Source organism: Ixodes scapularis, unplaced genomic scaffold (genome assembly GCF_016920785.2).
Source record: "Ixodes scapularis isolate PalLabHiFi unplaced genomic scaffold, ASM1692078v2 PGA_scaffold13__105_contigs__length_92229423, whole genome shotgun sequence".
Classification (NCBI taxonomy): Eukaryota; Metazoa; Arthropoda; class Arachnida; order Ixodida; family Ixodidae; genus Ixodes; species Ixodes scapularis.
Window position 1 is genome coordinate 71058203 of NW_024609839.1, and position 25516 is coordinate 71083718.

Below are 25516 nucleotides of genomic sequence, written 5' to 3' on the forward strand. Positions count from 1 at the left end.
TCCGGTTGTTTTTTTTTCACCGCCCCTGTTCGCATTCTCAGACAAACCGAGCAGGCAAAAAACACACGAAAACTGACCTTCAAATCTTTCCGGACTCTTATGGTACAGCCCCAGCCATAGCGTTTTGACGAGAAGGTAAGTTTTTGTCTGGTTCCTTCCAAAACAACACAGGAAAGCATGTCCCACATGGTGATTTCCGCCCACAGCCCCATACCGAAGTGCGCCCGACGCGCCACCACCGGGCCGTGACGTAACAGAGCTGAGTTTGTGTATAATGCCCTCTTCTGTCATGTCTGCTTCGCAGCAACATACACTTGGCACAGAAAACATGCAAGACGGCGTCTTCTAGCTGGTGGAATGGAAGGGAACCAGACTGGCCACCACGAAGTCCTTAGAAGGCTGGAATGGTGCACTCAAGAAACAAGGCAGTCTCGACTCACCAGCAGGAAGGTCTCGTCGGACGTGGGGCCACAGTTGATGGGGAACGGTTTGCGTCCGTCTGCCAGACAAAGAAAATGGCTAAAACGACCAGTCAAAGACGAGCGTGCGTCATATTTATTTATGAAATGCTTTATCAATCATTCTTTCACTGTGGGCTTCAAATAATTATGACAATGTCATAAGTGACGAGTTAATACATAGTGCATAGATAGATTCCATCCCACAAGTACTTTGAAACCTTCCGTCTAGTTAATCTAGCAGATTGGACTTGTTCCAGGGCTATCTGGTAGATGGCGGCAGAGCACTGTCTCATCGCAAGCGGTTACAAGCCGCCAAATGCAGTCGGTCAAAGTCAAACACAAATGATCCGACCAGTCTTTAGGAGTCGTGCTTTACTCGCACAAGTTGCCACATTTAAAGGACGCCATCACAAAGGACGCAATCAACACAACTAAGAAACCATCAAGACTGAGAAGACGGCCAGAGGACAGCAACTGCAACTTTGGGCACTGTGCACGCGACGGTGCAGTGCAATGAAAGGAGGCCAAGAAGCCCGATTCACCTTCTAGGTATGGTGGAAAGGGTCTGTCGATACCAAGAGCCCCCGAAGACATAGAAAGCCTTTACCTGGCAAGAATGCTAAGCAGATTTTAATTGTTGCAAACATTTGGAGATTGCTATGGGTGTTTATCACTTTAAAGCGATCCCTGCTTTAACTGACAGCAACCAAGTTCTGAAGAAGTCATCCTTCAGCAGCCCCTAGAGCTGTTCTGACGCAGTGGGAAGGGCAAGGACACTCACCCAGGTCGTAAATGCAGCCGTCCACTTTGGCGAGGCAAATGAAGTGCAGGTTCACCTTTTGATCTGCGCTCGGTGCCTGGCAACAAAAAGAAGCAGGTTACAAGCGTGCGTGCACCTTTTAACCCTATAATGTTGAAAGAAAATCTGACGGAAATCGTACTTCAGTCTGGCCTTCCTGGGCAAATTCCTCGTGGACGGTTGCAATGGCCTGGAACGTATAACAAAGAAGCAGGTGGTAAAAACAACTACTTCGAAGCACAGTATATTTTCCATGCTCTCCTGGGAACACACTCTGCTTAGTATATCCGAGTGCTAACTTGACAAAATAAATATCTGATTTCCGCTTTTTAAAAAAAAATTAAAAAATGTCCACAGAAACACCGATTACACCCTGTTGGTACTAGTGATGGGCCGACCTTTTGCCGAATCGAAAGTTCGGTGCCGAATCCTGGGATTCGGCAAAGCCAAACTTTTGCCAACCTTTTCTAAAGATTCTGCAAAGATTCGGCAAAAATATGTTGTTACCAAACTCGTTGATATTATGTTTTTTCCTGGCGAAAAAAGGTTTTATGTTTCGTTTTTTCTTAACTTAAATGCAACATGTTTACTAAATAAGGTGATATTCTGCAAGATAATTTTATCAGTGTCGTGTGTTCACTGGCAATTTTAGTGACTCCTTGCAGAAGTGGCATGACAACGAGGTTGGGCAGAAGCGAGCGTGGCGCAGTTACGAATCACGCTACGAGAGTGTCGGTTTTGAGGCATCATCAGCGCAAGCCTTCATAAGCGTGTACATTGTTAAAATGAAGGCAATAACGCTGCGTTCTTGCTTTCTCTGGGAGTCACCGTTTTGTGCGCGAAAACTAATGCAACGGTTGCTGAGCCTCCACCAGAAAAGAGAATAATAATATTGTAAATATGCATGTTCTTCGATTTGAGTCACTTGACGTCAGCTTTGCATGAAAGTGTGCGTCCCATATTCGCAACGTCTCGTTTTTAACCTTTAAAATGCCTGTTTCTGGTGTTATACACACACAAACCTTTCGGAAGATAGGGAGAGTGAATGTCGGATGTGCAACGTCGAGCATTATAGTCCTGTGTTTAGTTTTCTGCAGATACATGAAAATCGCGAAATAACGCTAATTGAAAGAGCAATATTATTTTGTTTTGGAACACACTACTCCTGAGCCGAAAACAGAATTGTTATAATTGCCAGGAGTGCTTTAATGTAATTGTTGGCCAATGTCTCAATGTCTCAGAATGCACCGCATCATTTGTCACTTGCGCAGTGGACTGCGTAAGTTACTGGTCAATCTTCTAATCTTGAGGCAGAAAATAATGAAAAGAACCACACTCGCTCACAAATGCACAGTTACCGTGTTGCCTACCTTACACCACGCCGTAACCGCTGGTTGTACTACACTGCACGATGGTAACCGCACGACTGCACGGCGCCCTTCTGCAATCCAAGGCTCCGTCGCGTTCTCGCGCATGCGCAGACATTTGCCGAATTTTTGCCGAATTTTCCTGCAAAAGTTCGGAATTTGCCAAACTTTGCCGAATCTGAAGTTGGGCAGATTCGGTCCATCACTAGTTGGTACTCAAAATTTTCAAGTAAACGCAATCCTTCACTTAGAAAGCTCAACATGCATAGTTTATGTATTTGATACTGCTACATATTGATAAAAAGAAGAAAAAAAAAAGCCGTACAAGAGAGAATTTAGACTGCAATGTTTTCAGAAAGACCAGGGACTCAAACCGTAACCGTAACCGAAACCGAAAACCATTAAAGGAGGACCAGCAGAAATATTCTTCCGCCTGGCGGAAAGTCCTTCTCGCCCTCTTTCTTCTTTTATTGTAGCACGGCGAGGCGAGGGGAAAGGTCTCCTTTTGCGCCGGCTTCTTCTGAGAGGATAAGCCGAGAAAATCCCCATTCTGAGCGACGGGCGATCGGTGCGGCAGCAGCGACCTCGTGACTTAGAGGTAGCTTCAGCTCCTATCGCGTAATCTGCCCCATTTTTTGGCGCTCACCAAGCCTAGCCCCTCGGGTGTAGGTTTTACGGAGCTGCAAGGCTGCGCCCGCGCAGTCACCGAATTTCCGCTGTCGAAGGTCTTTAGTTTAGCCCGTGGCAAAGTAAACGCATACTTGAGAGCTGCGATGCATCCCCGCACCCATTGAAGGAACGTTTCATAGATATTTTCGGTTGATCAAGGAGCTCAAAACACATGCGCGAGAAGTGGTGACTTGAATATGTAAGGATGACTCACATCTTCACAAAACGTTCCATCTTGAAAAAAACGGCTTATCACGCTCAAACCTGCCTCAAATTGGGATCGATGGAGAAGAGAACGATGTACCAGGCGCGGGCATCTTCTAGAAGGTCTCTGTTTCCTAGCAGCGAGTACAAACATTGTGTGCGTAACTCACACTATATTGCCGCGCGCAGACTTGCAGAAGCTTCTCGTTTATTCTTGCTACAAACATAACTTCTATCGTTTATGCCTGCTTTTATTGTTCTAGAAAGTGCGTGCTCATTCTCGCCCCAAGCGCACTACGCTCGAACCTTCCCCGCCGAATCTTCGAGATAGTGACTCACTCTAGATAAGAGGCCGCCCGCGACCTTGTCGAGTCAGTTTTCGCCCAGCGTTCGACTCTGCTGCTACGCCGACCCCGACGCCCGCGACGCTCCGTTATTATCTTTTGTACCCTTTTATTTTTGGCACAAGTTCGCGACATTAAACGTTTATTTCTTTCTGTTTATTATTGTTTATTGGCCACCACCCGTGACATTTTGGTGGAGGTGCGGGGTACCGCATGCCCGTGCAGCGTTCCCCTCCCAGGACCCGCAGTGCAAGCCCGACTCCAAGCTCGCTGAGAAGACCACTCAGCGCGGAACCTGAAACTCGGACCAGCCGCCGCACCAAGGGAGAGGATCCGGAGTATGGTTTGCTGCTGGACAAACCCAAGCCGAAGAAGACGACAATGGACAACCAGTCGCAGGCCCGCACCGCTCCTGCCGTCGTCTACCTACCCGTCGCTCCTCGGACACCGGCTCCCTTCCACGGCGAAAGCCACGAAGACATCGACGACTGGGTCCAACAGTACGAACGAGTGGCCCGTCATAACGGATGGACACCGGAACAGTGTCTGCAAAACGCTTACTTCGCCTTGGAAGCCACCGCCCGGAACTGGTTCGAGAACCACGAAGCTTCGATCACTTCCTGGGAGCAACTCAAGGCTGAGTTGCGAAGAACGTTCATGAGCCAACACCGAAGAGAACGCGCGGAAGTCCTTCAAGCGAGGATTCAAGGCCCTAACGAGAGCATCGTTAGCTTCGTGGAAGATGTCCTGCGACTGAGCAACCGCGCCGATCCCGAAGCATCCGAAGCAAAGAAGCTCAGAGTCTTGATGCGTGGCGTCAAGGAAAGCATTTTCGGTGGTCTTGTGCGGAGCCCGCCTACCACCGTCGAAGGCTTCATGACGGAGGCCACCAACATCAAACGTGCCCTTCTAGCACGAGCCACCCACTATCACCGAGTTCCCGGCGTCGGTTCCTTTTCGCCTTCCGGCTGCAACACCACGGACATCCGCGAGATGATCCGAGACGTCGTCCGGGAAGAGATCAAGAAACTTCTACCTGCCGCCGCAAGCCCAGCTTCGCCCTCAATCGCCGAGATTGTCAGGGAAGAAGTCCAGCAAGCGCTGCAGCCTGAGGTTCTCGTCAGCACCGCTCCGGAACCACCGACGTTGAGTTACGCCGCAGTGGCCCGACGGCCACCGCCTCCTCGTCGCACCTATGTCACGCCGCCCCGACGTCAGTCTCCTGCGCCGCAGCACGACCGACGCCACAATGACCAGGTCCAGTACGCCTGCCCGGAGCCTCACGCACCCCGCAAGACCGACGTGTGGCGAACGCCCGACCGACGCCCTCTGTGCTTTCATTGCGGGGAAGCGGACCACACCTACCGCCGATGCCCATACCGACGACTCGGGCTACGAGGGTTCCACCCGAACGACCCGCGCCCCCGTCATTGTGAACGCCCTATCGAGATCGACGAGTACCTGCGACGACCTCAGTCCCCCGAGCCTGCGTCCCGCCGAGAGTTCCGGTCGCCGTCACCGCGACGTCCAGCTTCGCCGATGCACCGACCACGACGTGAAAGCCTGTCCCCCCTTGCTCCTCGCCGGGGAAACTAGGCGCGGCAACCCCTGGAGGTGGAGTTGCCGAAGACGACCGACGCCAAGATCCTCCACGAACGTCGGGGGACCCCCACTCGAACGCTACCAGAGACCAAAACGACGCCGCTGCAGTGGTGTCCAATAACCTAAACGTCGTCATCGACGGCCACGACGCATCTGCACTCGTGGACACCGGAGCAGACTACTCAGTCTTGAGTGGGAGGCTCTCCCGCCGCCTTCGAAAAGTCACGACGCCGTGGGACGGACCTCAAATACGAACCGCCGGAGGGCACCTCATCACACCCATCGGGAGATGCACTGCTCGCGTCGAAATCCGCGGTGAAACGTGCCCTGAGAAGTTCATTGTTCTACAAGACTGTTCCAGAGACGTTATTCTCGGCATGGACTTTCTGTGTGAATACGGCGCCGTCATCGACCTTGGTGAGAACAGATTGACGCTGCGCAAGCCTGTTCCGTCTTCAGAGAAACCTCAAACAGCGTCAGCCGCCGTCCGAGTCGCTGCCAACCACGTGAACCTGCCGCCGCGATCAAAAATTGTCGTACCCGTAGTGGCCGATGTAGCTACCTGCGGCGAAGTTGTTCTTGAAGGCAAGCTTCAATTACTCCTAGAAAGAGGAATAGGCGTCGCAAGAGGAGTGGCTGAACTTCAAAATGGGCGGACTGTGGCCCTCGTGACGAACTTCCGAAACGAAACACAACACCTCACGAAAGGTGCAGCCGTGGGCCACGTCAAGGAACTCCGAAACCCCGCCGAAATCACCGCGATTACTGACGAATCCTCGCCGCCTCAGCAACACATTACGGCGCCAGCGCAGCTCGACATTGACCCCAAGCTTCCAGGCCCGAAACGACGGCAGCTAAGTGACCTTCTCGCCGAATACAGTGACTGCTTCGCGACGTCGTCGAGGGTGCGCCAAACCACCATTGCGAAACACCGCATCGTTACCGAGGACGACGCGCGCCCTGTGCATCGATCGCCGTACAGAGTCTCCGTTAAAGAAAGGGAGGTGATCCAGGAGCAAGTGCAAGAGATGCTGAATGACGACATAATCCAACCCTCAAGCAGTCCGTGGGCCTCTCCAGTTGTACTGGTTAAGAAGAAGGACGGAACGCTTAGATTCTGCGTGGACTACCGGCAGCTGAACGCAGTGACGAAGAAAGACGTCTATCCACTCCCCCGCATCGACGACACGTTAGACCGGCTGCGCCACTCCCGATACTTTTCATCCATGGACCTGAAGAGCGGCTACTGGCAGATCGAAGTCGACGAACGGGACCGAGAGAAAACAGCTTTCGTCACGCCAGATGGGCTGTACGAGTTCAAGGTGATGCCCTTCGGACTGTGCACGGCTCCAGCAACTTTCCAGCGTGTCATGGACACCGTACTGGCAGGACTGAAGTGGCAGAGCTGTCTCGTCTACCTCGATGACGTCGTAGTGTTTCCAGCGACTTCGACGAGCACTTGCGACGACTCCGAGCAGTTCTCCAAGCCATACGGACCGCCGGACTCACCCTGAAGCCGTCAAAGTGTCGGTTCGCCTATGACGAAATGAAGTTCCTAGGTCACGTGGTTAGTAACAAAGGCGTTCGCCCCGACCCAGAGAAGACTCTCGCCGTCGCAGCATTTCCAGTACCGACAGACAAGAAGGCCGTGCAAAGGTTTCTTGGACTATGTGCCTACTATCGGCGCTTCATCCGGGATTTTGCAAGGATTTCCGCACCACTCACAAACCTCACAAAGGACGCCGAGAAGTTCGAATGGGCCGAGAAGCAGCAGCAGGCATTCGACGAGCTGAAGCGACGACTGCAAACTCCTCCTGTTCTAGGACATTTCGATCAAGATGCGGAAACCGAAATTCACACGGACGCAAGTAACGCTGGACTTGGCGCGGTACTGGTTCAAGTGCAAGACGGCACCGAGCGAGTTATCGCCTACGCAAGTCGGACATTGTCAAAGGCGGAGAAAAATTACTCCACGACTGAGAAAGAATGCCTTGCTGTCGTCTGGGCAATCACGAAGTTTCGTCCGTATTTGTACGGGAGCCCGTTCCGTGTAGTCACGGACCACCACTCGCTCTGCTGGCTTGCGAACCTCAAGGACCCGTCAGGACGCCTCGCTCGATGGAGTCTACGACTACAAGAGTTCAACATGACTGTGGTCTACAAGTCAGGCCGCAAGCACAGCGACGCCGACTGCCTGTCCAGAGCCCCCATCGAAACACCTTCCGGCAGTAGCAACGACGAAGACGACGAGTGCTTCCTGGGTGCAGTGAACACCGACGACATGTCACGACGTCAAAGAGACGATCCCGAGTTGCGCGCACTAATCGAGCACCTCGAAGGACGAGGGGGTACTGTCCCCCGTGTCTTCTCGAGAGCACTGCCGACTTTCGTCCTCCGACAAGGTGTACTTTACAAGGAGAACTTCGGAGACAACAGCACACCATGGCTGCTGGTAATCCCCACCGACCTTAGAGCGGAGATCTTTCAAGCCTGTCACGACGACCCGACGTCCGGACACCTTGGTTACAGCCGTACGCTGGCCCGAATTCGTGGAAGGTATTACTGGCCCAAGCTGCCGAAGACCGTTCACTTCTACACACGGTCCTGCCACGAGTGCCAGCGACGCAAGAAACCACCGACGAAGCCGGCAGGTCTCCTGCATCCGATCGCTCCCCCGACCGTACCGTTCCAGCAGATCGGAATGGATCTACTTGGTCCTTTCCCACCATCGACGCAAGGAAACAGATGGATTATTGTCGCCACAGATTATCTCACACGGTACGCCGAAACGAAAGCCCTTCCTGTAGGGACTGCTGTGGAAGTCGCCAAGTTCTTTATCGAATCCATCGTCCTCCGGCACAACGCTCCCGAAGTTTTGATCTCAGACCGTGGATCATCGTTCATGGCCCAGCTGACGCAAGAAATCCTTCGTCTCAGCCACACCAGCCATCGGCGCACAACGGCGTACCACCCGCAGACCAACGGGCTGACGGAGAGACTCAACAAGACCGTCGCCGACATGATCTCCATGTACGTCGACGTGGAGCACAAGACCTGGGACGAGGTGTTGCCATACGTCACATTTGCCTACAACACGGCCGTGCAAGAGACCACCGGGGTGACACCCTTCCAACTGGTTCATGGTCGTAAAGTAACGACAATGCTGGACGCGATGTTACCCCACGAACCGGCTGTCGACGGAAGCGACGACGCCCAGGTGGTTGCCCAACGGGCAGAAGAAGTCCGCCAGCTCGCCAGACACCGCATTCAAGCCCAACAACGTGTCGACACTGGCCGCTACAACCTTCGTCGTCGGGACGTCCACTTCCAGCCCGGAGACAGGGTGTGGGTGTGGACACCGATCCGCCGCCGTGGTCTCAGTGAGAAACTCCTGAAGCGCTACTTCGGACCCTGCAAAGTACTTCGTCGACTCGGGGATCTGAACTACGAGGTGATGCCCGACGGAATACGGACTTCATCACGCCGCGCTCCAAGACCAGAAGTCGTCCACGTCGTGCGCATGAAGCCGTACTACGCTCGATAGGACTGTGGACCTTATGTGTTCCAAATGACTCTTTAGTTTACCGTTATTTCTGTTCGCTTTGTTTTCGGTTTGTGCTGCATCGGGACGATGCGCTTTTAAAGGGGGGGATAATGCCGCGCGCAGACTTGCAGAAGCTTCTCGTTTATTCTTGCTACAAACATAACTTCTATCGTTTATGCCTGCTTTTGTTGTTCTAGAAAGTGCGTGCTCATTCTCGCCCCAAGCGCACTACGCTCGAACCTTCCCCGCCGAATCTTCGAGATAGTGACTCACTCTAGATAAGAGGCCGCCCGCGACCTTGTCGAGTCAGTTTTCGCCCAGCGTTCGACTCTGCTGCTACGCCGACCCCGACGCCCGCGACGCTCCGTTATTATCTTTTGTACCCTTTTATTTTCGGCACAAGTTCGCCACATTAAACGTTTATTTCTTTCTGTTTATTATTGTTTATTGGTCACCACCCGTGACAATATGATGGCCAACGAATGTATGTGACATTTATATTTACGCATCCCAGCAACCACATGAGGTGAGAAGGCAGCTATGGTGTGTGTCGATACTAAAAAGTTCTAGTGGATCGTCTTTAGCTCTTGGATAACCGCACCCTACAACAATTTATAAGCTATAACCTTTCTGTGAGCATTCTTGATCGAGTGCGGCTATCGAAGCGTCTGATGTTATAGTTCAACGTTGCTTAAATCGGCGCTATAGCACGTGCTGCCACTTTAAAGTATTTCTGAGGCATTAAAAATAAAAAATAAAAAAATCAACTGTAGCCTTTTTTTAACATAATACGCGTTTGTAATTTGTCTGTGCAAACACATTTTAGTTAGCACGGACAAACTATTGCCGGTCTTTCTGATTTTGTTTTTTTAGAAATAAATGATATTTAGAAAACTGCCAATGCAACTATCCAACCTAAGTGGCAGAGCTCAGTGCTAGACAATACATGTTGCTGGGCAGAAATAGTAAAAAGCGCCGATGTCGCGTTCGGGCTAAAACTGCCACGTAATGCACGCGTACCGCTACAAGTGCGTCCGGACATTTCACCGAACTCCGTTTCATCGAATGCCGTTTCATTGAATGCCGTTTCATCGAAGCCGTTTCATCGAACGCCGTTTCATAGAAGCCGTTTCATCGAACGCCTTTTCATCGAACAATGTTACAGTCTGTAATACTTTGGAATTTACTTTAATTTTTATACACAACTTCATCTCATTCTCTCTTTTTTTTTCTTCTTTTGTTTCTTTTTTTATATCACTGGGTGCAGTGGCGAGATAAGTTCCATCGTGGACATATCCTGCTTCGAGAAGAAAGCCTCCATGAAACAATGACCCCTCTCCATGTCACATGAAACAATTAAAAATGAGGCAAAAACAGAAAGCACAGACGCTTAAAAGTGTTTTAAGTGTCTGTCCTTTATTTGCAGCGTCGTGGTTTCAGCCATGTATGTACATGAGTAAGGCTTTTCAGTAAGTCGCATACCCAATTGTTTTTATTTCTTTTTATGCCAATTGCTTTTATTTTTAGTAATTTGACACCACCTTCAAAACAATTTCTCAAGTGACTACCTTAGTCTTAACAAATGCAAGGTGAAACATCTATAAAGCACTGTTATGCCCCAAAACTCGGTACAGAGCCATAACTGAGAAATTCGATGAAACGGCCCTTGGCGATTCGATAAAACGGCGTTCGATGAAACGGCGTTCGATGAAGTGTCCGTTCATTCGGTGAAACGGCTTTCAATGAAATGGCGAAAAAGTGAGGTTCAGGCTTGGTCGGAGATTGCTACGGTTACACACGTACGCTTTTTCAGTTCTATCTCGCATAATAAGCTTCTTGCTCAAATAAACAGGGGCATCTGACTTTTCGCTCATCTTGGCCTTTTGCGCGACTGTTAACAAGTTCTAAAACAGACAAAGCAAAAGTGATTTAATTAGCTCAGGATTATAGGTTGAGCGAAATATTTACAAAGTTCAAGGTTCCCTGAGTCGTCTCTTGTATTCAATTCCCCTCCCCTCACCACCACTTCCTTCCTCTAAATAAACAACGTAGATTATTTTATGAACCACCAGTAATAGAGCGTACTCACAAAACGTCTATTTGGTGTAAGAAAGCGTAAGAAAGGCCTTGTTTAAATGTTCGAGCAATGAACTTGTTTTCTTACCGTGCGTGACACAGCTAGCACGAAACACAATATTGACATTTTTAAGCAAGGGCCATGCAGAATTTAGTGTGTAAGAACAAATTGATGCCTCGTAGGTTGGTGCCCAACGGAAGCACTTTTTACCGAATTGCTTGTTTAAAAATAACAACTTTTCAAACATAAAAATAAAACAAAATAACACCACTTTTTTGGGGGCCACTAAATTTACTGATTTACTATGTTAGCGTTGATTGTGTAGCAGTATGCGTACATTACGCGACACTGTTAGCGCAAACACGACATCGCGCTTTTTGCCATTTTCCCCAGCAATGTATCGACTCGCACTAAAATCTACCGCTTAGGTTGGATACTCGCATTAACAGTTTCCTAAACATCGTTCTCTTCTAACAAAAAAAAAGTGGGAAACACCGGTGATAGTTTGTGCTAACTGCGTAGCGTAGGGTACCTAAAAGTTTTTTTACAATGTTAAATACAATTCTGTGTCACGTTAAAAAAATATTGTCTGCTTTTGCCTTAGTTTCTTTGAGACACCGCAAATACTTCGAAGTGGCGGTCCGTGCTATGGTACCGATACAAGCAACGTTGAACCATAACACGACACGCTAGACTCGTCAAAAAGGGTTTTAATATTGTCTTTTCGCTCCATAGGCGCACTCGATGAAGAATGTAAACAGCGAGTCTAGCTTACATTTCGTTGTGGGGTACGGACCGTATACGGTTATCTAAGTGGCTAAAAGCGACCCATTAAAACTTTCTAAAATTGACATCCACCCTTGATGCCCTCTCACCTCGGGTGCTTGTTAAGAATGTGTAAATATGAATTTCATACATTTTGCTGGCCATCATGTTCTGCGAGTTAGGCACACAACAGGGCATTTTAGTAAATCGCAGACTTGGACGTAGTTCAACTACTCTACTCAAACTACTGTAGTTTAACTACTCTTTCGAGTAACTTGGTAACTTTCAATTACAACTTGATTTGGGTAATTAGTAGTTTAATTTAACTACTTTTTTCAGCTAACTTCTACTCAAATTACTAACTACTTTCGAAATTATATAGTGCTAAATTTGCCCATCACAAAAGTTTGAGCGCAGAAATGAATAAGACGCCGGCAAATAAGGTGGCATTCCCGAACAAGGGGCCCCCTTGTTCTGGAAGGCGTCCTTGGGCCAAGGTGGCGACGAGCAGCCAAAGTATAACACCGGCACGCACGAACGCAGGAAGAGATGCTTAACAAGCCTTGGTTGGGTATTGACCTAATCGGTAATGCACGCAGGCGCCGCGTTTCCAGCTGCAACCGTGAAAGACGGGGACACTCCGAGAGTTGTTGTTTTCGTGTTGTCTCTCTGACTCAAGCAGTAGGTTCCACGGGAGGCGCCACTGGAATGACCTCGCAGCTGAACGCCTGTTCCTAAGGTCGCCTTGTCGTCAGCGCATACGCCTTTGCAAAGCCGGACTCCCCCGCGCACAAACCCTGGCACGGATAATCCGTTCATGGGATTACGTTCCCGCTTCCATGCTTGTTCACGTAATCCTTCGCGTCCTTCCGACCATCCATGCCTGGGAGACCTCTTTGTTAAAAACGATTTACTTGTCAGGTGTGTCAGGCGCATCAGAATATTGTAGTCGCCGGCGAGGATTGCGAGTTACCCTTGGGAGATCATTTTGTTGGACCCGGCGTCAGCGGCGAAGTATACTACTTTTCATCTTCTGTTAAACCAAAATATTTTTTTTTTTTTTCAGTAGCGTAGCACTAGCATTACAACAGGACGCGCAGTCGTCCGGATGATCTCGTCGTCGTGGCGCGAGACTTGAACCATTGACGGTCTGGTGCACTCGCTCGGCGTACTCTCAGAATGACGTCGGGATAAAGAGGGGCCAGTCATAACAATCTCGACTTGACGAAGAAAAAAGAAAAAAAAGGAGGAAAGTTTGTTATAAAAGACCCTCCGAGGCAAACCTCACGTGTTTAGTCATGGGCACCTAAGATGCCGACACTCGCTTACCCGACCCTGCACAGCCTGTTTCTCAAATTCAACGCTGGCGTTCCATCCAGCCCGTCGGTGGAACGTCTATTTAGCTTGGCTGGGGACGTCCTTAGAAGGAAAAGGGGAAAACTCTCCTATCAAGAACTTTGAAAGTCAATTGCTTCTGCGAGCGAATAAACTATTTTGGCGAAAACGCAAGCCATAAATCGACTGCATTCATCTTAGGCTCGCAGGGTTTTTCATTGATCAAAACTGCTGTTCATTTTGCTACCACAAAAATACAAAAAAGTAACTTCGAAAGTAACTTCAAAGTAACTCGCTACTTTTTTACAGTAGTTAGTAGTTTACTCAATTACTATTACAAATGCGTAATTTCTACTCTACTCCAATTACTTTTGGCGTCGATACTCAGTAACTTAACTTAACTACCTTTTTTGAGTAATTTGTACATGTCTGGTAAATCGTTTTCAAAGGCCCGCTGCCACTTCAGGCGCGCGCTTCAGAGAATGCATCGAAGTGGCAGCGCGAGCTCCCGCTAAATATAGCGTGGCCTGAAAACATAGTCTGCTAGAGTTCTTCAATAATTTGTGCTCGCTCCTAGAAAACAGAGACGTTCTAGAAGATGCCCGCGCCTGATACATCGTTTTCTTTTCCATCGATCCCAATTTTGAGGCAGGTTTGAGCGTGATAAGCCGTTTTTTCTTGAAGATGGAATGTTTTGTGAAGATGTGAGTCATCCTTACATATTCAAGTCACCACTTCTCGCGCATGTCTTTTGAGCTCCTTGATCAACCGAAAATATCTATGAAACGTTCCTTCAATGGGTGCGGGGATGCATCGCAGCTCTCAAGTATGCGTTTACTTTGCCACGGGCTAAACTAAAGACCTTCGAAAGCGGCAATTCGGTGACTGCGCGGGCGCAGCCTTGCAGCTCCGTAAAACCGACACCCGAGGAGCTAGGCTTGGTGAGCGCCAAAAAATGGGGCAGATTACGCGATAGAAGCTGAAGCTACCTCTAACTCACGAGGTCGCTGCTGCCCGTCGCTGCTGCCCATCGCCCGTCGCTCAGAATGGGGATTTTCTCGGCTTATCCTCTCAGAAGAATCCGCCGCAAAAGGGGACCTTTCCCCTCGCCTCGCCGTGCTACAATACAAGAAGAAAGAGGGCGAGGAGGACTTTCCGCCAGGCGGAAGAATATTTCTGCTGGTCCTCCTTTAAGGAACGAAATTCTTTCAGTAACCGGAACCGGAAAGAAACCGTTATTTGAAATTTGTTAAAACTTTAACTGTAACCGTAAATTATTTACCGGTAACCGATATTAACTGACATTAACCGAAAAATCTAAATATTACTTCTGAAAAATAACCTCGAGGAGAGATCATGAAATGTCGTGGCCATTTGAGAGAGTTACCGCCAGCGAACGGTACATATTGTATGTAATACATTTCCGTTCAATCTAAATTTAGGATTAAGAATACTTAGTTGGAATCAGTGGTCAACCTAATAACAAAAAGTTTATTTCTAAATCTGCCACTCCTAAACTCGTCACATGTATTAGCAAGTGTGCCCTTCAGGGTATTAACTAATATTTCTGAGATGTCCATCCAACTCGGTTCCTTCAAAACCACCGATATTCCAGACCTGCAGTAGCCAGTATGAAGAAACAAGGTAAATTGAATATCATGCAGAGCTGGCAGAAAACAAACCATGCTATTCATTTCGTCTGTGACATACTGTCGTTCGTTCTTTTAACATTTGTCGGTTTGTAGCTCTGAACTCCACCACCGACGTATGGCCTCGGTTCTCTACAGGAAAGATAATCATCTTGCGCGTACGCGAGTAGGGAAAGGTAGAGGGATTTCTCATTGCTGCCAGTCGCCTCCTGGAACTCTCGTGGCCAGCGTAACTTAAAAATTCGATAACTTTAAGGAAAAATTTGTCTTTATAAAATATTTTGGCTATCAGTTGAGAAAGGGTTACTGATGCGGTCTGCCGTTTTCCAGCCATATATTAGAATATAAAATAATCGGCAGAGTTCCCATTTAATGCCGTATGTGCGCTTCAACTAGGGATGTCGCGAACCAGTTGAGGTTGGAGTTCGACCAAGTTCGACTGTTTCAAACTTTTATTGGAAAGGTCGAGAAAGTTTGACTAGGGCTCGACTGTTATTCACATGCGTGAAGGGCTGTTCAGTTGACTTGATTGGACGGTGATGACTAAATGATCAAGTCAGACATCTATTTTTAGTAAGGGCAGAACCATTTAGCTGTTTCGGTAATATAGCAAGAATAAATTATATTATTAACTTTTAGGTTATTAGAAATATTTTCCATTGATTGTAACTATTTATAAAATAAAAGAAGCAATTCCGTGAAAACTTTTTCTCTCAACCTAGACATGCTTATATCAGAGTCTAACCACATTGTCCACAAAGTCAAACCTTGTAGAATCTAGTTTAAAGTTTGTCGAACCATTCGAACCTTGAGGTTCGACGTAAAAATTCGGTTCGACAAAAGTTTGTGAGATCCCTCGTTGCAACATATCTGTAGGAGAAGCCCCACCTCCAAACCCCGGAGAAAAATGGCGCTACTATATAAATGCACAGTTTTTCTAGCGTCGCAGAATCGGACAGCGAGAAACGTGCTCTCCTATAACCACATGCATCAGCCTGGAAATAGCAAACATGACGTAGGTGTGACAACGCACAACGGAGACTAGGGAAAGGAACGAACAATACAGGGTATATTTTTGCAGCTTTCTGTGTTGTTCGTTCCTCTCCAAGCCTTCCTCGTTTCGTGCTACAGCGTTTACATTATGCTTGACTTTTACTAACTAGCCCAGCTCACAATTTTATCACTTCATTTTGCTTAGCAGTATTTTACTAAGGGCGGGCTATAGTTCTGCGCCTTCCTTCAGTGTGGACGAAGCCTCTTCTGCATATCTTAGGTTGCAACAAGGTGCGAATGGTCCTTCCAGCAGTGGGAACTTTCTCAGGGTTGTTTGCAAACGTGGCCGAACAACAAAGTAGCAATGTTTATTTTTATTTTTATAATATAAAATGCGATGGATCCCCGAGTAGGGGGGGTAACATCTGCGGGTGGTTATCAAACTAAGATGTAGTGAGCAAGTGTTCAAGCTAGAAACGTGTGCAACTCTTGACCAATAAGAAGTACTAAGATGTTTTTGAGCTTTTGTTATTGTGAATGTCCCGTTGTTGGATATCTGGGACAACTCTAAACCATTTATTATAAAACGGCTATCTAGCGTTTCAATAAAACAAATTACTGGAGAAACTGAAAAAAAAAAGACGGTTTTTAGGAACGTGTAATTGGTAACCAAAACCGTAGAAATTAAAACTGTAAAAAAACGAAACAGATATCAACAAGAAATGGTAACCATAACCGAAATGTTATATTTTTCGGTTTGTGTCCTTCAGAAAGGCTGATCTGTTTAAGACAGATGTCATATAGTAATAATTTCTCTCGTTTGTTCTTGTGTTTGAGAATGTGTTCTGGAGGTACATGACTCAGCAATGCACTTGCATTTCCTGTTCTCAAGAGACCGGTTCCTAATTCTATAGTTACAATGAAGTAACAGATGACAAGTGACTGCACTGGTTCCGATTGCTAATTTCAGGCTTCATTTCATTTATTCAGTCGATTGGCAGGTCTGTTAAGAATTCTTTCCGGTCAAGGAGCCTAAGTGCTGGTAAATGGGAGTGATAGGGGCTAAACCTAATAACTTTTCTACCAAATAAACAGTTGGCAGTCCTCTTGTTACGATAAAAAAAACATGCCTGGAGGAATTGGACTGTCTGATTGTTGGTCCTGGAACTTGGAAATATCTAAGAGACAACGAGCTGTGGGCCTAGACTTGATATCTGCTTTAATTTCTAAACAAGAAAGCAAATACTCACAGCACATTCTTCCAGGTAGGTTCCCCTTTCTCCCGGGTTCATAGGCAGTGTGGTATCAAGAAAGTTCTTGAGGGGCGAATCCGCTGCACAAAGATGACGCACGTAGATTATCACAAGTGACCACCAACTTCACGCATCCAACCAACACCAATATTGAAAAGTGCAATAAAAAACGTCGGGCAGCACAGTGATGCATGTGCAGCTGTCGAAAGCATTAGTCAAGGAGCTGGTTGTTCCGTGAACATTTGGAGTTGCGCAGCATAAGCTTTCGTGACCCGTGCACAAGCACATAGAATATTTTAGCTGGGTGCTCCAACATGGAAACGCACCCTCACAAAGCATTAGAAACATGTCAGATCTGTTGGCTGCAACAGCATGCCCAGCCTTCCGAATCCACCGCGTGACACAGCCGAGATCAACAAGCAGCAAAAAGCGCGACAAAGAGAATCATCTTTTTCAAAGGGACAAGCCTTTCCTTGTTTGGTTTTCTAGGTGCGGAGCATCCTGAAATGCTTCTTTCCTTTTTGCAGAAACCATAACGTGCAAAAGAAATCCAATTCCTGTTCCATACGAACATAAAGAGTGCATTCTGAATGAGTGGTTAGCCAAACTGAAAGTATCACTTCGCGAACCCTCGTAGAGGAGCTGTGCCGTTCCTCCAACGCAGCAGACTCACTCACGCAGTTGGATGAGGTCGCGGCAGTTTGCGAGCGAGTGGATGAGGGCCACGGCACCGCAGGCGTTCATGATCGTCTGCTTCATGAAGTAGACACGGTCGCTCACCACCTGACCAGACTCCTCAATCTCCTTGCTCTTCTCCTCGACGTAGTCCACGTACTGGACGAACAGGTACAAAGCCTCGGGTCAGCGGAACACCCCTTCAAAGAGACTATGGTGCCCGGGACACGTCTCCAACGGGTCTGTTTAACGTCCCACCGCACCCACGCATCAAAAGCAGACTTGAAGCGTCTACAAATTATGGCGCGGGAGACGACGCGTCGTGTCATTGGATGCCGCGATCTTGGAGTTTGGCCATAGAAATCGGGAACCTCGGCTACCGATTCCAGGGTTTTGTCTCCGACGAGATTCGGCGAGAGGAGTCGACATACGCGTCGAACGGATGGCGTCGGCTTCTATCACTGGCTATTCCAAATTTGCGGCCTTTTTCGGTCACCGACGGAACAAGCGGAGAGCATATCTTTTGGGCGCCGACCTCCAGCACGCGTTCGTCGCCTTCCGGCGGGCCTCAACTGTGCATGCATGCTCGAAGCGCACAAGATGTCAAAGTGTCATCGAAGGTAGGACCACTCAAAGAGCTTTCTGCTATTCTCATCATCCTGTCGGTGGCCATGGCGTGCAAAGAAGTGAATGGAGGTAGGTAAAAGCTAGCTAGAGCGCTGAGGTATCTGAGACTTTAGTCCCATCCTTGCATGACCTCCTTTAGCAGCTTCATGTTTTTCACCACCGTACTCCATCTCACAAGTTGCGCGCAGTCCTGCCGAGGCCATGGGGGGGAGAGGGAGGGGAAGGCAGCTTTTGTGCGAATTTTGAGACTGGCTAATCTTCTAGAGGAGAACGGCGACGTAGCTGCACATAAAGAAAGGCTGACGGGTATAAAGGGAGTTCCTCCTTGCGTGCCTCTTCTCAGACTGCTAGCATTACACTCTTGCCCCTGTACCTTTGGCAATGCTGCGTGCAACTACACTTAGCTTTCGCCTCAACAAAAAAGGAAGTTATGTGCATTGTTGATACGCCGCGCAAAGTAGTTCTTACAAGATTTGTTTGTTGGAGGAAGAAGCAATGTTTTTGGTGTTTGAAACATTGCGTCTTGATGAGATGACATGTGTTTAACCTCAAATGCACCGACATATATTTTAATTCTCTACATAAAAAGGGGACATTAATAATGTTCCACGAGTAGCGGGACCTTTTTTTACTACGGTTTGTGAGGTGAAAACGAGTATAGTGAGATAGAGTATAGATGCTGCAGAACTTTTGTGTCTTCACAAATAAATAGCTGCAGCTATTTTTCTAGGTTTTCATGCTTTGGCATTCGGTGTATATGTGACTGAGAAAATACAGCCAAAGACAAGCAAATGTTTTCACATTTCTTTTTTTTTTCTCGCATTACTTATTGAATTTTTTATTATCTCATTGTTACAAGCGGTCCAATCTTGCCAGAAACAAAAAGAAACTTTGGAGAAAACAAACTGAATTTTACCGACTGGTTGTAGGGGAACAGCAGGAGCACGGCTGCGACCGGAGTCGGCACCATGCTCAGGAGTTCGGGTTCAAGGCCAAAGACATCCACGAAGGACCACTCCGGGGGCATACCTAGAGCTCGCACAAACTGAAGACAACAGTCAGCAAAGGTGGTAACTGCAACCGGCAATTAAATTCGCAAGGAGTGCCACAACAAAACTGTCGCAGGTTTGTTTGCCACTGGCTTAAAGGCGCACTAAAGACGTTTCTGAGATTGTCTGTTCTTGGTGATAAGTCCTTCTATGAGATCTTAGAAACGAGAATTTAAACAATTATGCTTGTGGGACGTATATTTCTCTACTAAAAAGGTGATAAAAGTTTGTGCCATGCCCCTTTCCGAGCGAAAAAATCTGGAGCACAGAAACCAGAGGAGGCGCCGGCGGCATGACGACGCAAGCCGCCAGCGCCTCTCTCGGAAAGGCGGCTTTCGACTGAATGATGCGCGCCCGTCGTCACGCCGCTGAATTCTGTGCTCCAGATATTTCCGTGCAGAAAAGGGCGTGGCACAAACTTCGATCACATTTTTAGTAGAGAAATATACGCCGCACGAGCATAATCTTTTGATTCCTGGGATGCTAGGATCCCATAGAAGGAGTTATCACCAAGAACAGACAATCTCAGAAACGTCTTTAGTGCACAGTTAACCAAGGAAAGCGAAGTTCGGAGGCTGCAAAAGAAAAGCTGGGCAGTCGGCACCCGACTCTGATGCTCACGTTTTCTAGCTGCCCCTGAGCAGAGGTACAATGAACACACTTTTTGAACAAAACTATAAGAGGTAGGTGCCTCCACTTATTTCTTTTCCCTTGCATTAAAAGAACACTCAATGTTTGTACATCAGTGTATCAGAGTTTTTGACGACTCATGGAACAGTTGCTAACCATGTGTGGCTCCTTGGGCCACAATGTCGTCACAGCTTCCATAAATCATGTTGCATACACGGAAAGAGCACAAACCCCAATTAAATATGCTTTCTCAACATGTTGAGACGTCGTCCTGTCTATTTTCTGTCCCTTTTACGTTTTGATGCTTCTTCTCAACCCCAGGCTCAGGTTAAGTCAACATGGATAATACCTCCGTCAATAAAAGGTTACCTTAAGTAGAACAATCTCGATTTAATGCGAACCAACGTTTTGCCTCAAATCTAGATCTGTTTTACTTTCCCAGCAACCCCTTCGAAGTAGCGGACATGTCCAGATGAACAAAATTAACCACATGATGCAAGAAATGAGTATAAATTATCAGGTGCATAGTCTGGTTTGTGTGCGTGCATTGCATGAATAACTCTACTCAGTTAAGGTTACCAGTGCAGCTTCCTCAATTTCAGAGCACATCTCAGCTGCCTGACGGTGTGTTCAAATAGGCAAGTAGCATGAGCACCTGCACTGTGCCACTGCTGTTGAAGTTGTTCGTTATCAGAATTTGTTTATCTTAATTCAATATTACCGACAGATGCATGGATGACAGTAGTGCACTACCCCCTACACTGTTACTATAAATAACGCAAGTCAACTACTAGCTGCATCTGTTTTTGCAAGCCCTCTCTCTCAGTTGCATCTGTAGCCCTTTTTCTTTTCTTCTTCTACCACTCCCCTTAACGGGGCTCTCACAAACGTTTGGGAGCTCACTTCGACGAATGTAATTATTTTGGTGCCTTTTCCCCGAGATCTCAACTCGACAGAGCACTGTCTTCTCGGGAACAGGCACTAGAGTGTGCTTCTAACCTACGAGATCAACCTAACATTCGTCGAAACGAGCTGACAACATCACCGAGGACCGATCAGCAAATTCAGGGTTCGTACCTTGGTCATAACCTGAAAAACAAATGGAAAACCAGTCAATCGCCGAATCGTTGATAGCTCGAACCACTCGACGTAGAAAAATTACGTCTTACCTCTGGGTTGCATTCTAGGGGCACCCATTTAGAATCGCCAGACATGTTTACAGAATATGAAAGGTCGTTCTTCCACAGAACAAAACGCAAACCTTAATCAAGAGCGACTGTCAACGACACGGTGAGTCAACGAACACCGGACTTTCGCAAGCACACGCAACCGGCGAAAAAACAGATGGATAGATGGATGGATAACCAGAGCCCAGGCCCAGCCAGAGCCGTGAGCCGTGATGTTAACGGCTCTGATTAACCCTTTGTAACTGGCGGTAGCTTGCGCCACCTAGCCTAAGTCTAAAAAGACATTGCTTGTGAATGTCTTTTTGATGAACCAACTTGCTCAGCTTAACCCAATAACTAAAAAGACAAAAACGTTATTCCTTCTGCCCTTTTAGGACCAATTTTTCTCCCCCTAACGATCACCAGGTAGTGTGGGATATCACCAGGGTGACCTACAGGGGATCGGGCAAAAAATACTAAAAGCATCACCCGCCTGCCTCTTCCATCTGGCGAAAGAGTCGCCAATTTTCCTCTGGTCAAACCTAGGGAGCCCTCATGTGCGCTTTGCTAGGGTGATGCCACCCTTTGTAATACCACTCGTAGACAAACCAGCAGCCATTTTGGCCCTCGGCGATAATCCGTGGGCTTATAAGCCTCCCGGAAACAAGCACCTTATCTCACAAGTTCGGAGCAGCGTTGTGGAACCCACGGAGGAAGGATTAGCATTTCCCCCCTCGGATAGGAGGACCGATGGACACAAAGGCCACTTTCCGGCGCACGGGGAAACAATGAGGAACAAAATGGCGGTGGACGAGGGTGTGGGAAAGGGAAACAGGCAGTTGGCATCACCCTATGCGAAGCGCACATGGAGGCACCGTAGTCAAACCATGTCTTTATGTATATAACTCTTTCTAAACTTATAGTCAAACCTTTTCCGCGCTACCCCAGCACTGGACCCACTGGGAGACGGTTGAGACTTTGGGACGGAGCCACGCGGGAGGGAGTTCCAACTTTCCTCTGTTCCGCTGTTCCCAGCTGTGCTAGTTAGTTGTCCACCATTTAATTTTTTCCAGATAATTTCCACCAATCTTCTAATCGTCTCTTCACTGTAACCCTTTTCTCTACCGTCCTTCCATCGTCGCCAGCGAAGGGCCCCGGCCAAATCCATTACCCCTTAGTTCAAAGAGGGCAGGGCGAAGCCCCGTGCACTTCAAAACCAAGTGCTCTATATATAGTGTCTCGCTATCATTATGGCAGGCGGCACATAATGTGTCTGTCTCCTGAAATTTAGCCGATACGTCCTCGTCCTCAAAACTCCTGTTCTTGCCTGGAACAGCAAAGCACTGCAGTGAATTGTTAAAAAATTTTCCTTTCTTATGTCCTGCTTTCGTGACCTGTACACTGTCAAAGCTGATTTCTCCTGCATTCTCCCCTCCCACATTTTCCTCTCTGTCTCTTTCACCCCCTTTTTCACTGAATTAGTCCGTTCAGCCCCATCACCAGCAGTGTGTAGATATTTAAATGTAATTGCTTTCGGGTTCGGTTTGTCCATTTTGTGTTTCAACTTTTCATGTATAAATACTTGAATAACTTCCGTGTCCACCGCATATCATCCATTTCGGTCAACCTTTGTTCGAATTTCAACTTACTAATTGCTTCCCTGCTCTCAAAAGACGACAATATCCCATATGTGCCCCTGTACTCCCTCATTTGGTGTTTTTCCATGTGCTCCCAGCGCCAATCTGCCTACGCTTCTTTGTCGAATTTCTAACCCTGATTGAACCTCAGATTTCATGCACAGTACTGCATTGCCAAAAGAAAGTCCTGGTACCATCACTCCCTTCCATATACCTCTGAACACTTCATATCTGTTGTAGTTCCATAGTAACTTGAGCTTCTTTTCCCTTTTCTAATTTTATTCTCCTCGTGTTCCTCTAGATATTTCCTTCCCTCATTGAGCCAGACTCCTAGATATTTGTACTTTTCTACCTGTCCTCCCCTGCTGCAAATTCTAATCAGTTCCTGCATTGTCTCACGACTTTCTGATACGAGTACAGTGTCGTTTGCACACATTAACCCTGGCAATACTTGATTTACTTTATGTCCTTCCTAGGTTGCACTGCTCAAATATTTTTTCCCTTTTTTCCATCTCACTGAGGTGCCCACAGGCGCCCAGTGTTACCAGTGTTACCAAAAAACCTTGTAAACCCGCAAAGTATGGTGCAAAAATACCCAAGCCAAGATACCCCAGTCGCTCAAGCTATGGTTCGAGAATACAAACGAAAATTAGCGCGCGCCACGCGCCGTCTACCGGAATAATCTGTAGAAAAAAAACCGAGATTAGCGGGCAGTTTTTGCCGGGAACCATTGCACATGCTTTGTGCTGCCCTGCAACCCTTTAATTTGCCATTAAAAGTCGCCTAGGAGCGACTAATAACACTTTTAATCATGTTGGAACAGAACCCGGAGTTAGGCGATCCCGTCGAAGAAGAGGACGAGGAAAGCCCGGAGAGCACCAAAGAGTCGGTAAGGGCAATCGGTGCGCGCTATGAACATCCTTGAGCTTGTCAGGAAGGCGGCCTTTGATTTCATATTGCCGGATCATCTTGCCGGCGTACGTCCCGATTTAGTTTCTCTTTACCTTATTTTTTTGTTTGTTTCACTTGATTCCCTTTTGCTTTGATTACCCAGAGCTTACTTTCGGTAGTAATTAGGCGCGATCCGTGTGAGCAGCGATAGGCGGTATCCCGCGAAAAACACGGGACAAGTAAAAATATGAACGATAGTAGACGTTCTAGCGTGCTCCAAGAACCAGAATGTTTCTTTCTGAAGCATTACTAAACGGTGCGAACCTAACCTGCCTAGTATCGTTAAAGGTTATCGAGGCTGTGTGGCAAGTATCTTTATTCACTTCCGAGTGGCATCCGTAGGACCGGCAAATCTTTTGTTTTACATGAAAGTGCTGCAACTACGTTTCGGTGTTGGGTGTATGGGGTCCGCGCACTTTCATGAAGCCGATTTTACGTGAATTCCGTAGCGATCGTTTTCTTGGTAGGAGTGAGGGTCGGGGTCCGCGCTCGCGAAAGCGACCGTCATACGTAAGACTAATGGCAAAGGGATTCATGCATTAGACGTAGGTCGGTCCTTCGTCACACACACACACATGAAATCGGAGGTTAAAATTCGGTCGCTTTGTTCCAAGTTGGTAATAGGGGAGAAATCCGACTGTTCAAGAAATGGTTTTGTAATTTGTCATTAAATAAGTACACAACTAAAAAAAGTGTGCAGGCGAGTTGTTCTACGTGGTAACCCACAAGGGGGGGAACACGGGGCAACACAGAACTTTCTGTTGTTTTTACCCCGTCTTTGGGTTACCATGTAAGCACACAAGACAGCATTCTTACCTGATATAAGAACTCACTTGGTCTTTTCGATTTTTTTTAAATAAAAACTTGTTGCTTACATAGACATTTGCATGCGTTGCATGTCTGTCTCCATCCTAGACCTGTCCGCTTTTTGGACATGCCTGAAATGAGAGACCATTCCTTCTACATTGCAGCTTTTACAATGCACAACAGTGTTGCTGGTGTCTGTTGCTCCTGTCAAATTAAAGTTGCTCATCTTTATTTTTATTTTTTTCGCTTTCAAAATGGAAAGGAAAATCTATAATTTGCAATGAGCGTAAAAACTACAATTAGGGGCTAAGCCTGTCACTGCTGTTCAATGGAGTCAACGGGATTTGGCATCTTTTCCGAGGTTGGCGCTGCCAGTGCCCCTATCAGCTTTAATATTTTCGGAGCAAAGTAATTTGGAAAATAGTGGAGTTCATTTCCTATATTCGGGTAAAGATCGGGTTTAACCCGATTTTTAAGAGACGAGTCATCGGCATATTTAATCGGTTCCGCATTGATTTCAACATTGTGAAACCTACCTCGAAGCAATTTTAAAGCTTCAGAGGGAAGCCCTCTCTTTCTAGTCTTCACGGAAGTACCATTGAAAAACCAGTAGCTTTGCGCCATAAAGCCAGTAATCAACATTGGAAACAGCCGCATTGCTTGTGTTACTGTCATTGCAATAGTCCAGTTATTACCATTTTACATTTGTCTTGTACGGTGCCTTACAAACGGTCTTTTCTCATTACATTTGAAGCATCCTGGTACCAACTCTACGACGCAACACAGAAAATCCCGCTCATGCGTTTTGGTTCCGAGCTGTGCAGACAATACTAGCATGTCTTTTTCTCATTATTTGTCTGCCCGAAATGCTCTTTTCGAACCAGAGTATGTTTAGATCAATGGTTCGACAGA

At 47.3% G+C, this 25516-nt stretch overlaps 2 protein-coding genes across 2 annotated transcripts in view; one reads left to right on the forward strand and one right to left on the reverse strand.

Moving 5' to 3' along the window:
- Positions 1-413: 413 nt before the first annotated feature.
- LOC8041237 (ubiquitin carboxyl-terminal hydrolase isozyme L3) lies at positions 414-21380 on the reverse strand. Its single transcript, XM_040214177.3, has 8 exons — positions 21213-21380; positions 21121-21132; positions 19281-19409; positions 17740-17896; positions 17060-17142; positions 1403-1450; positions 1243-1318; positions 414-499 (listed from the first exon to the last, which is right to left on the reverse strand). The coding sequence occupies exons 1-8, from the start codon at positions 21255-21257 to the stop codon at positions 414-416; spliced, it is 636 nt and encodes a 211-aa protein (XP_040070111.2). The 5' UTR covers positions 21258-21380.
- A 2104-nt stretch (positions 21381-23484) lies between these two features.
- LOC8041236 (SWI/SNF-related matrix-associated actin-dependent regulator of chromatin subfamily A member 5) overlaps positions 23485-25516 on the forward strand; it is a 30925-nt gene continuing 28893 nt past the window's right edge. Inside the window, exon 1 of the mRNA XM_029986528.4 lies at positions 23485-23735. Within this exon, the coding sequence (XP_029842388.1) occupies positions 23658-23735 (78 nt within the window). The 5' untranslated portion in view covers positions 23485-23657. The remainder of the gene's footprint in view (positions 23736-25516) is intronic.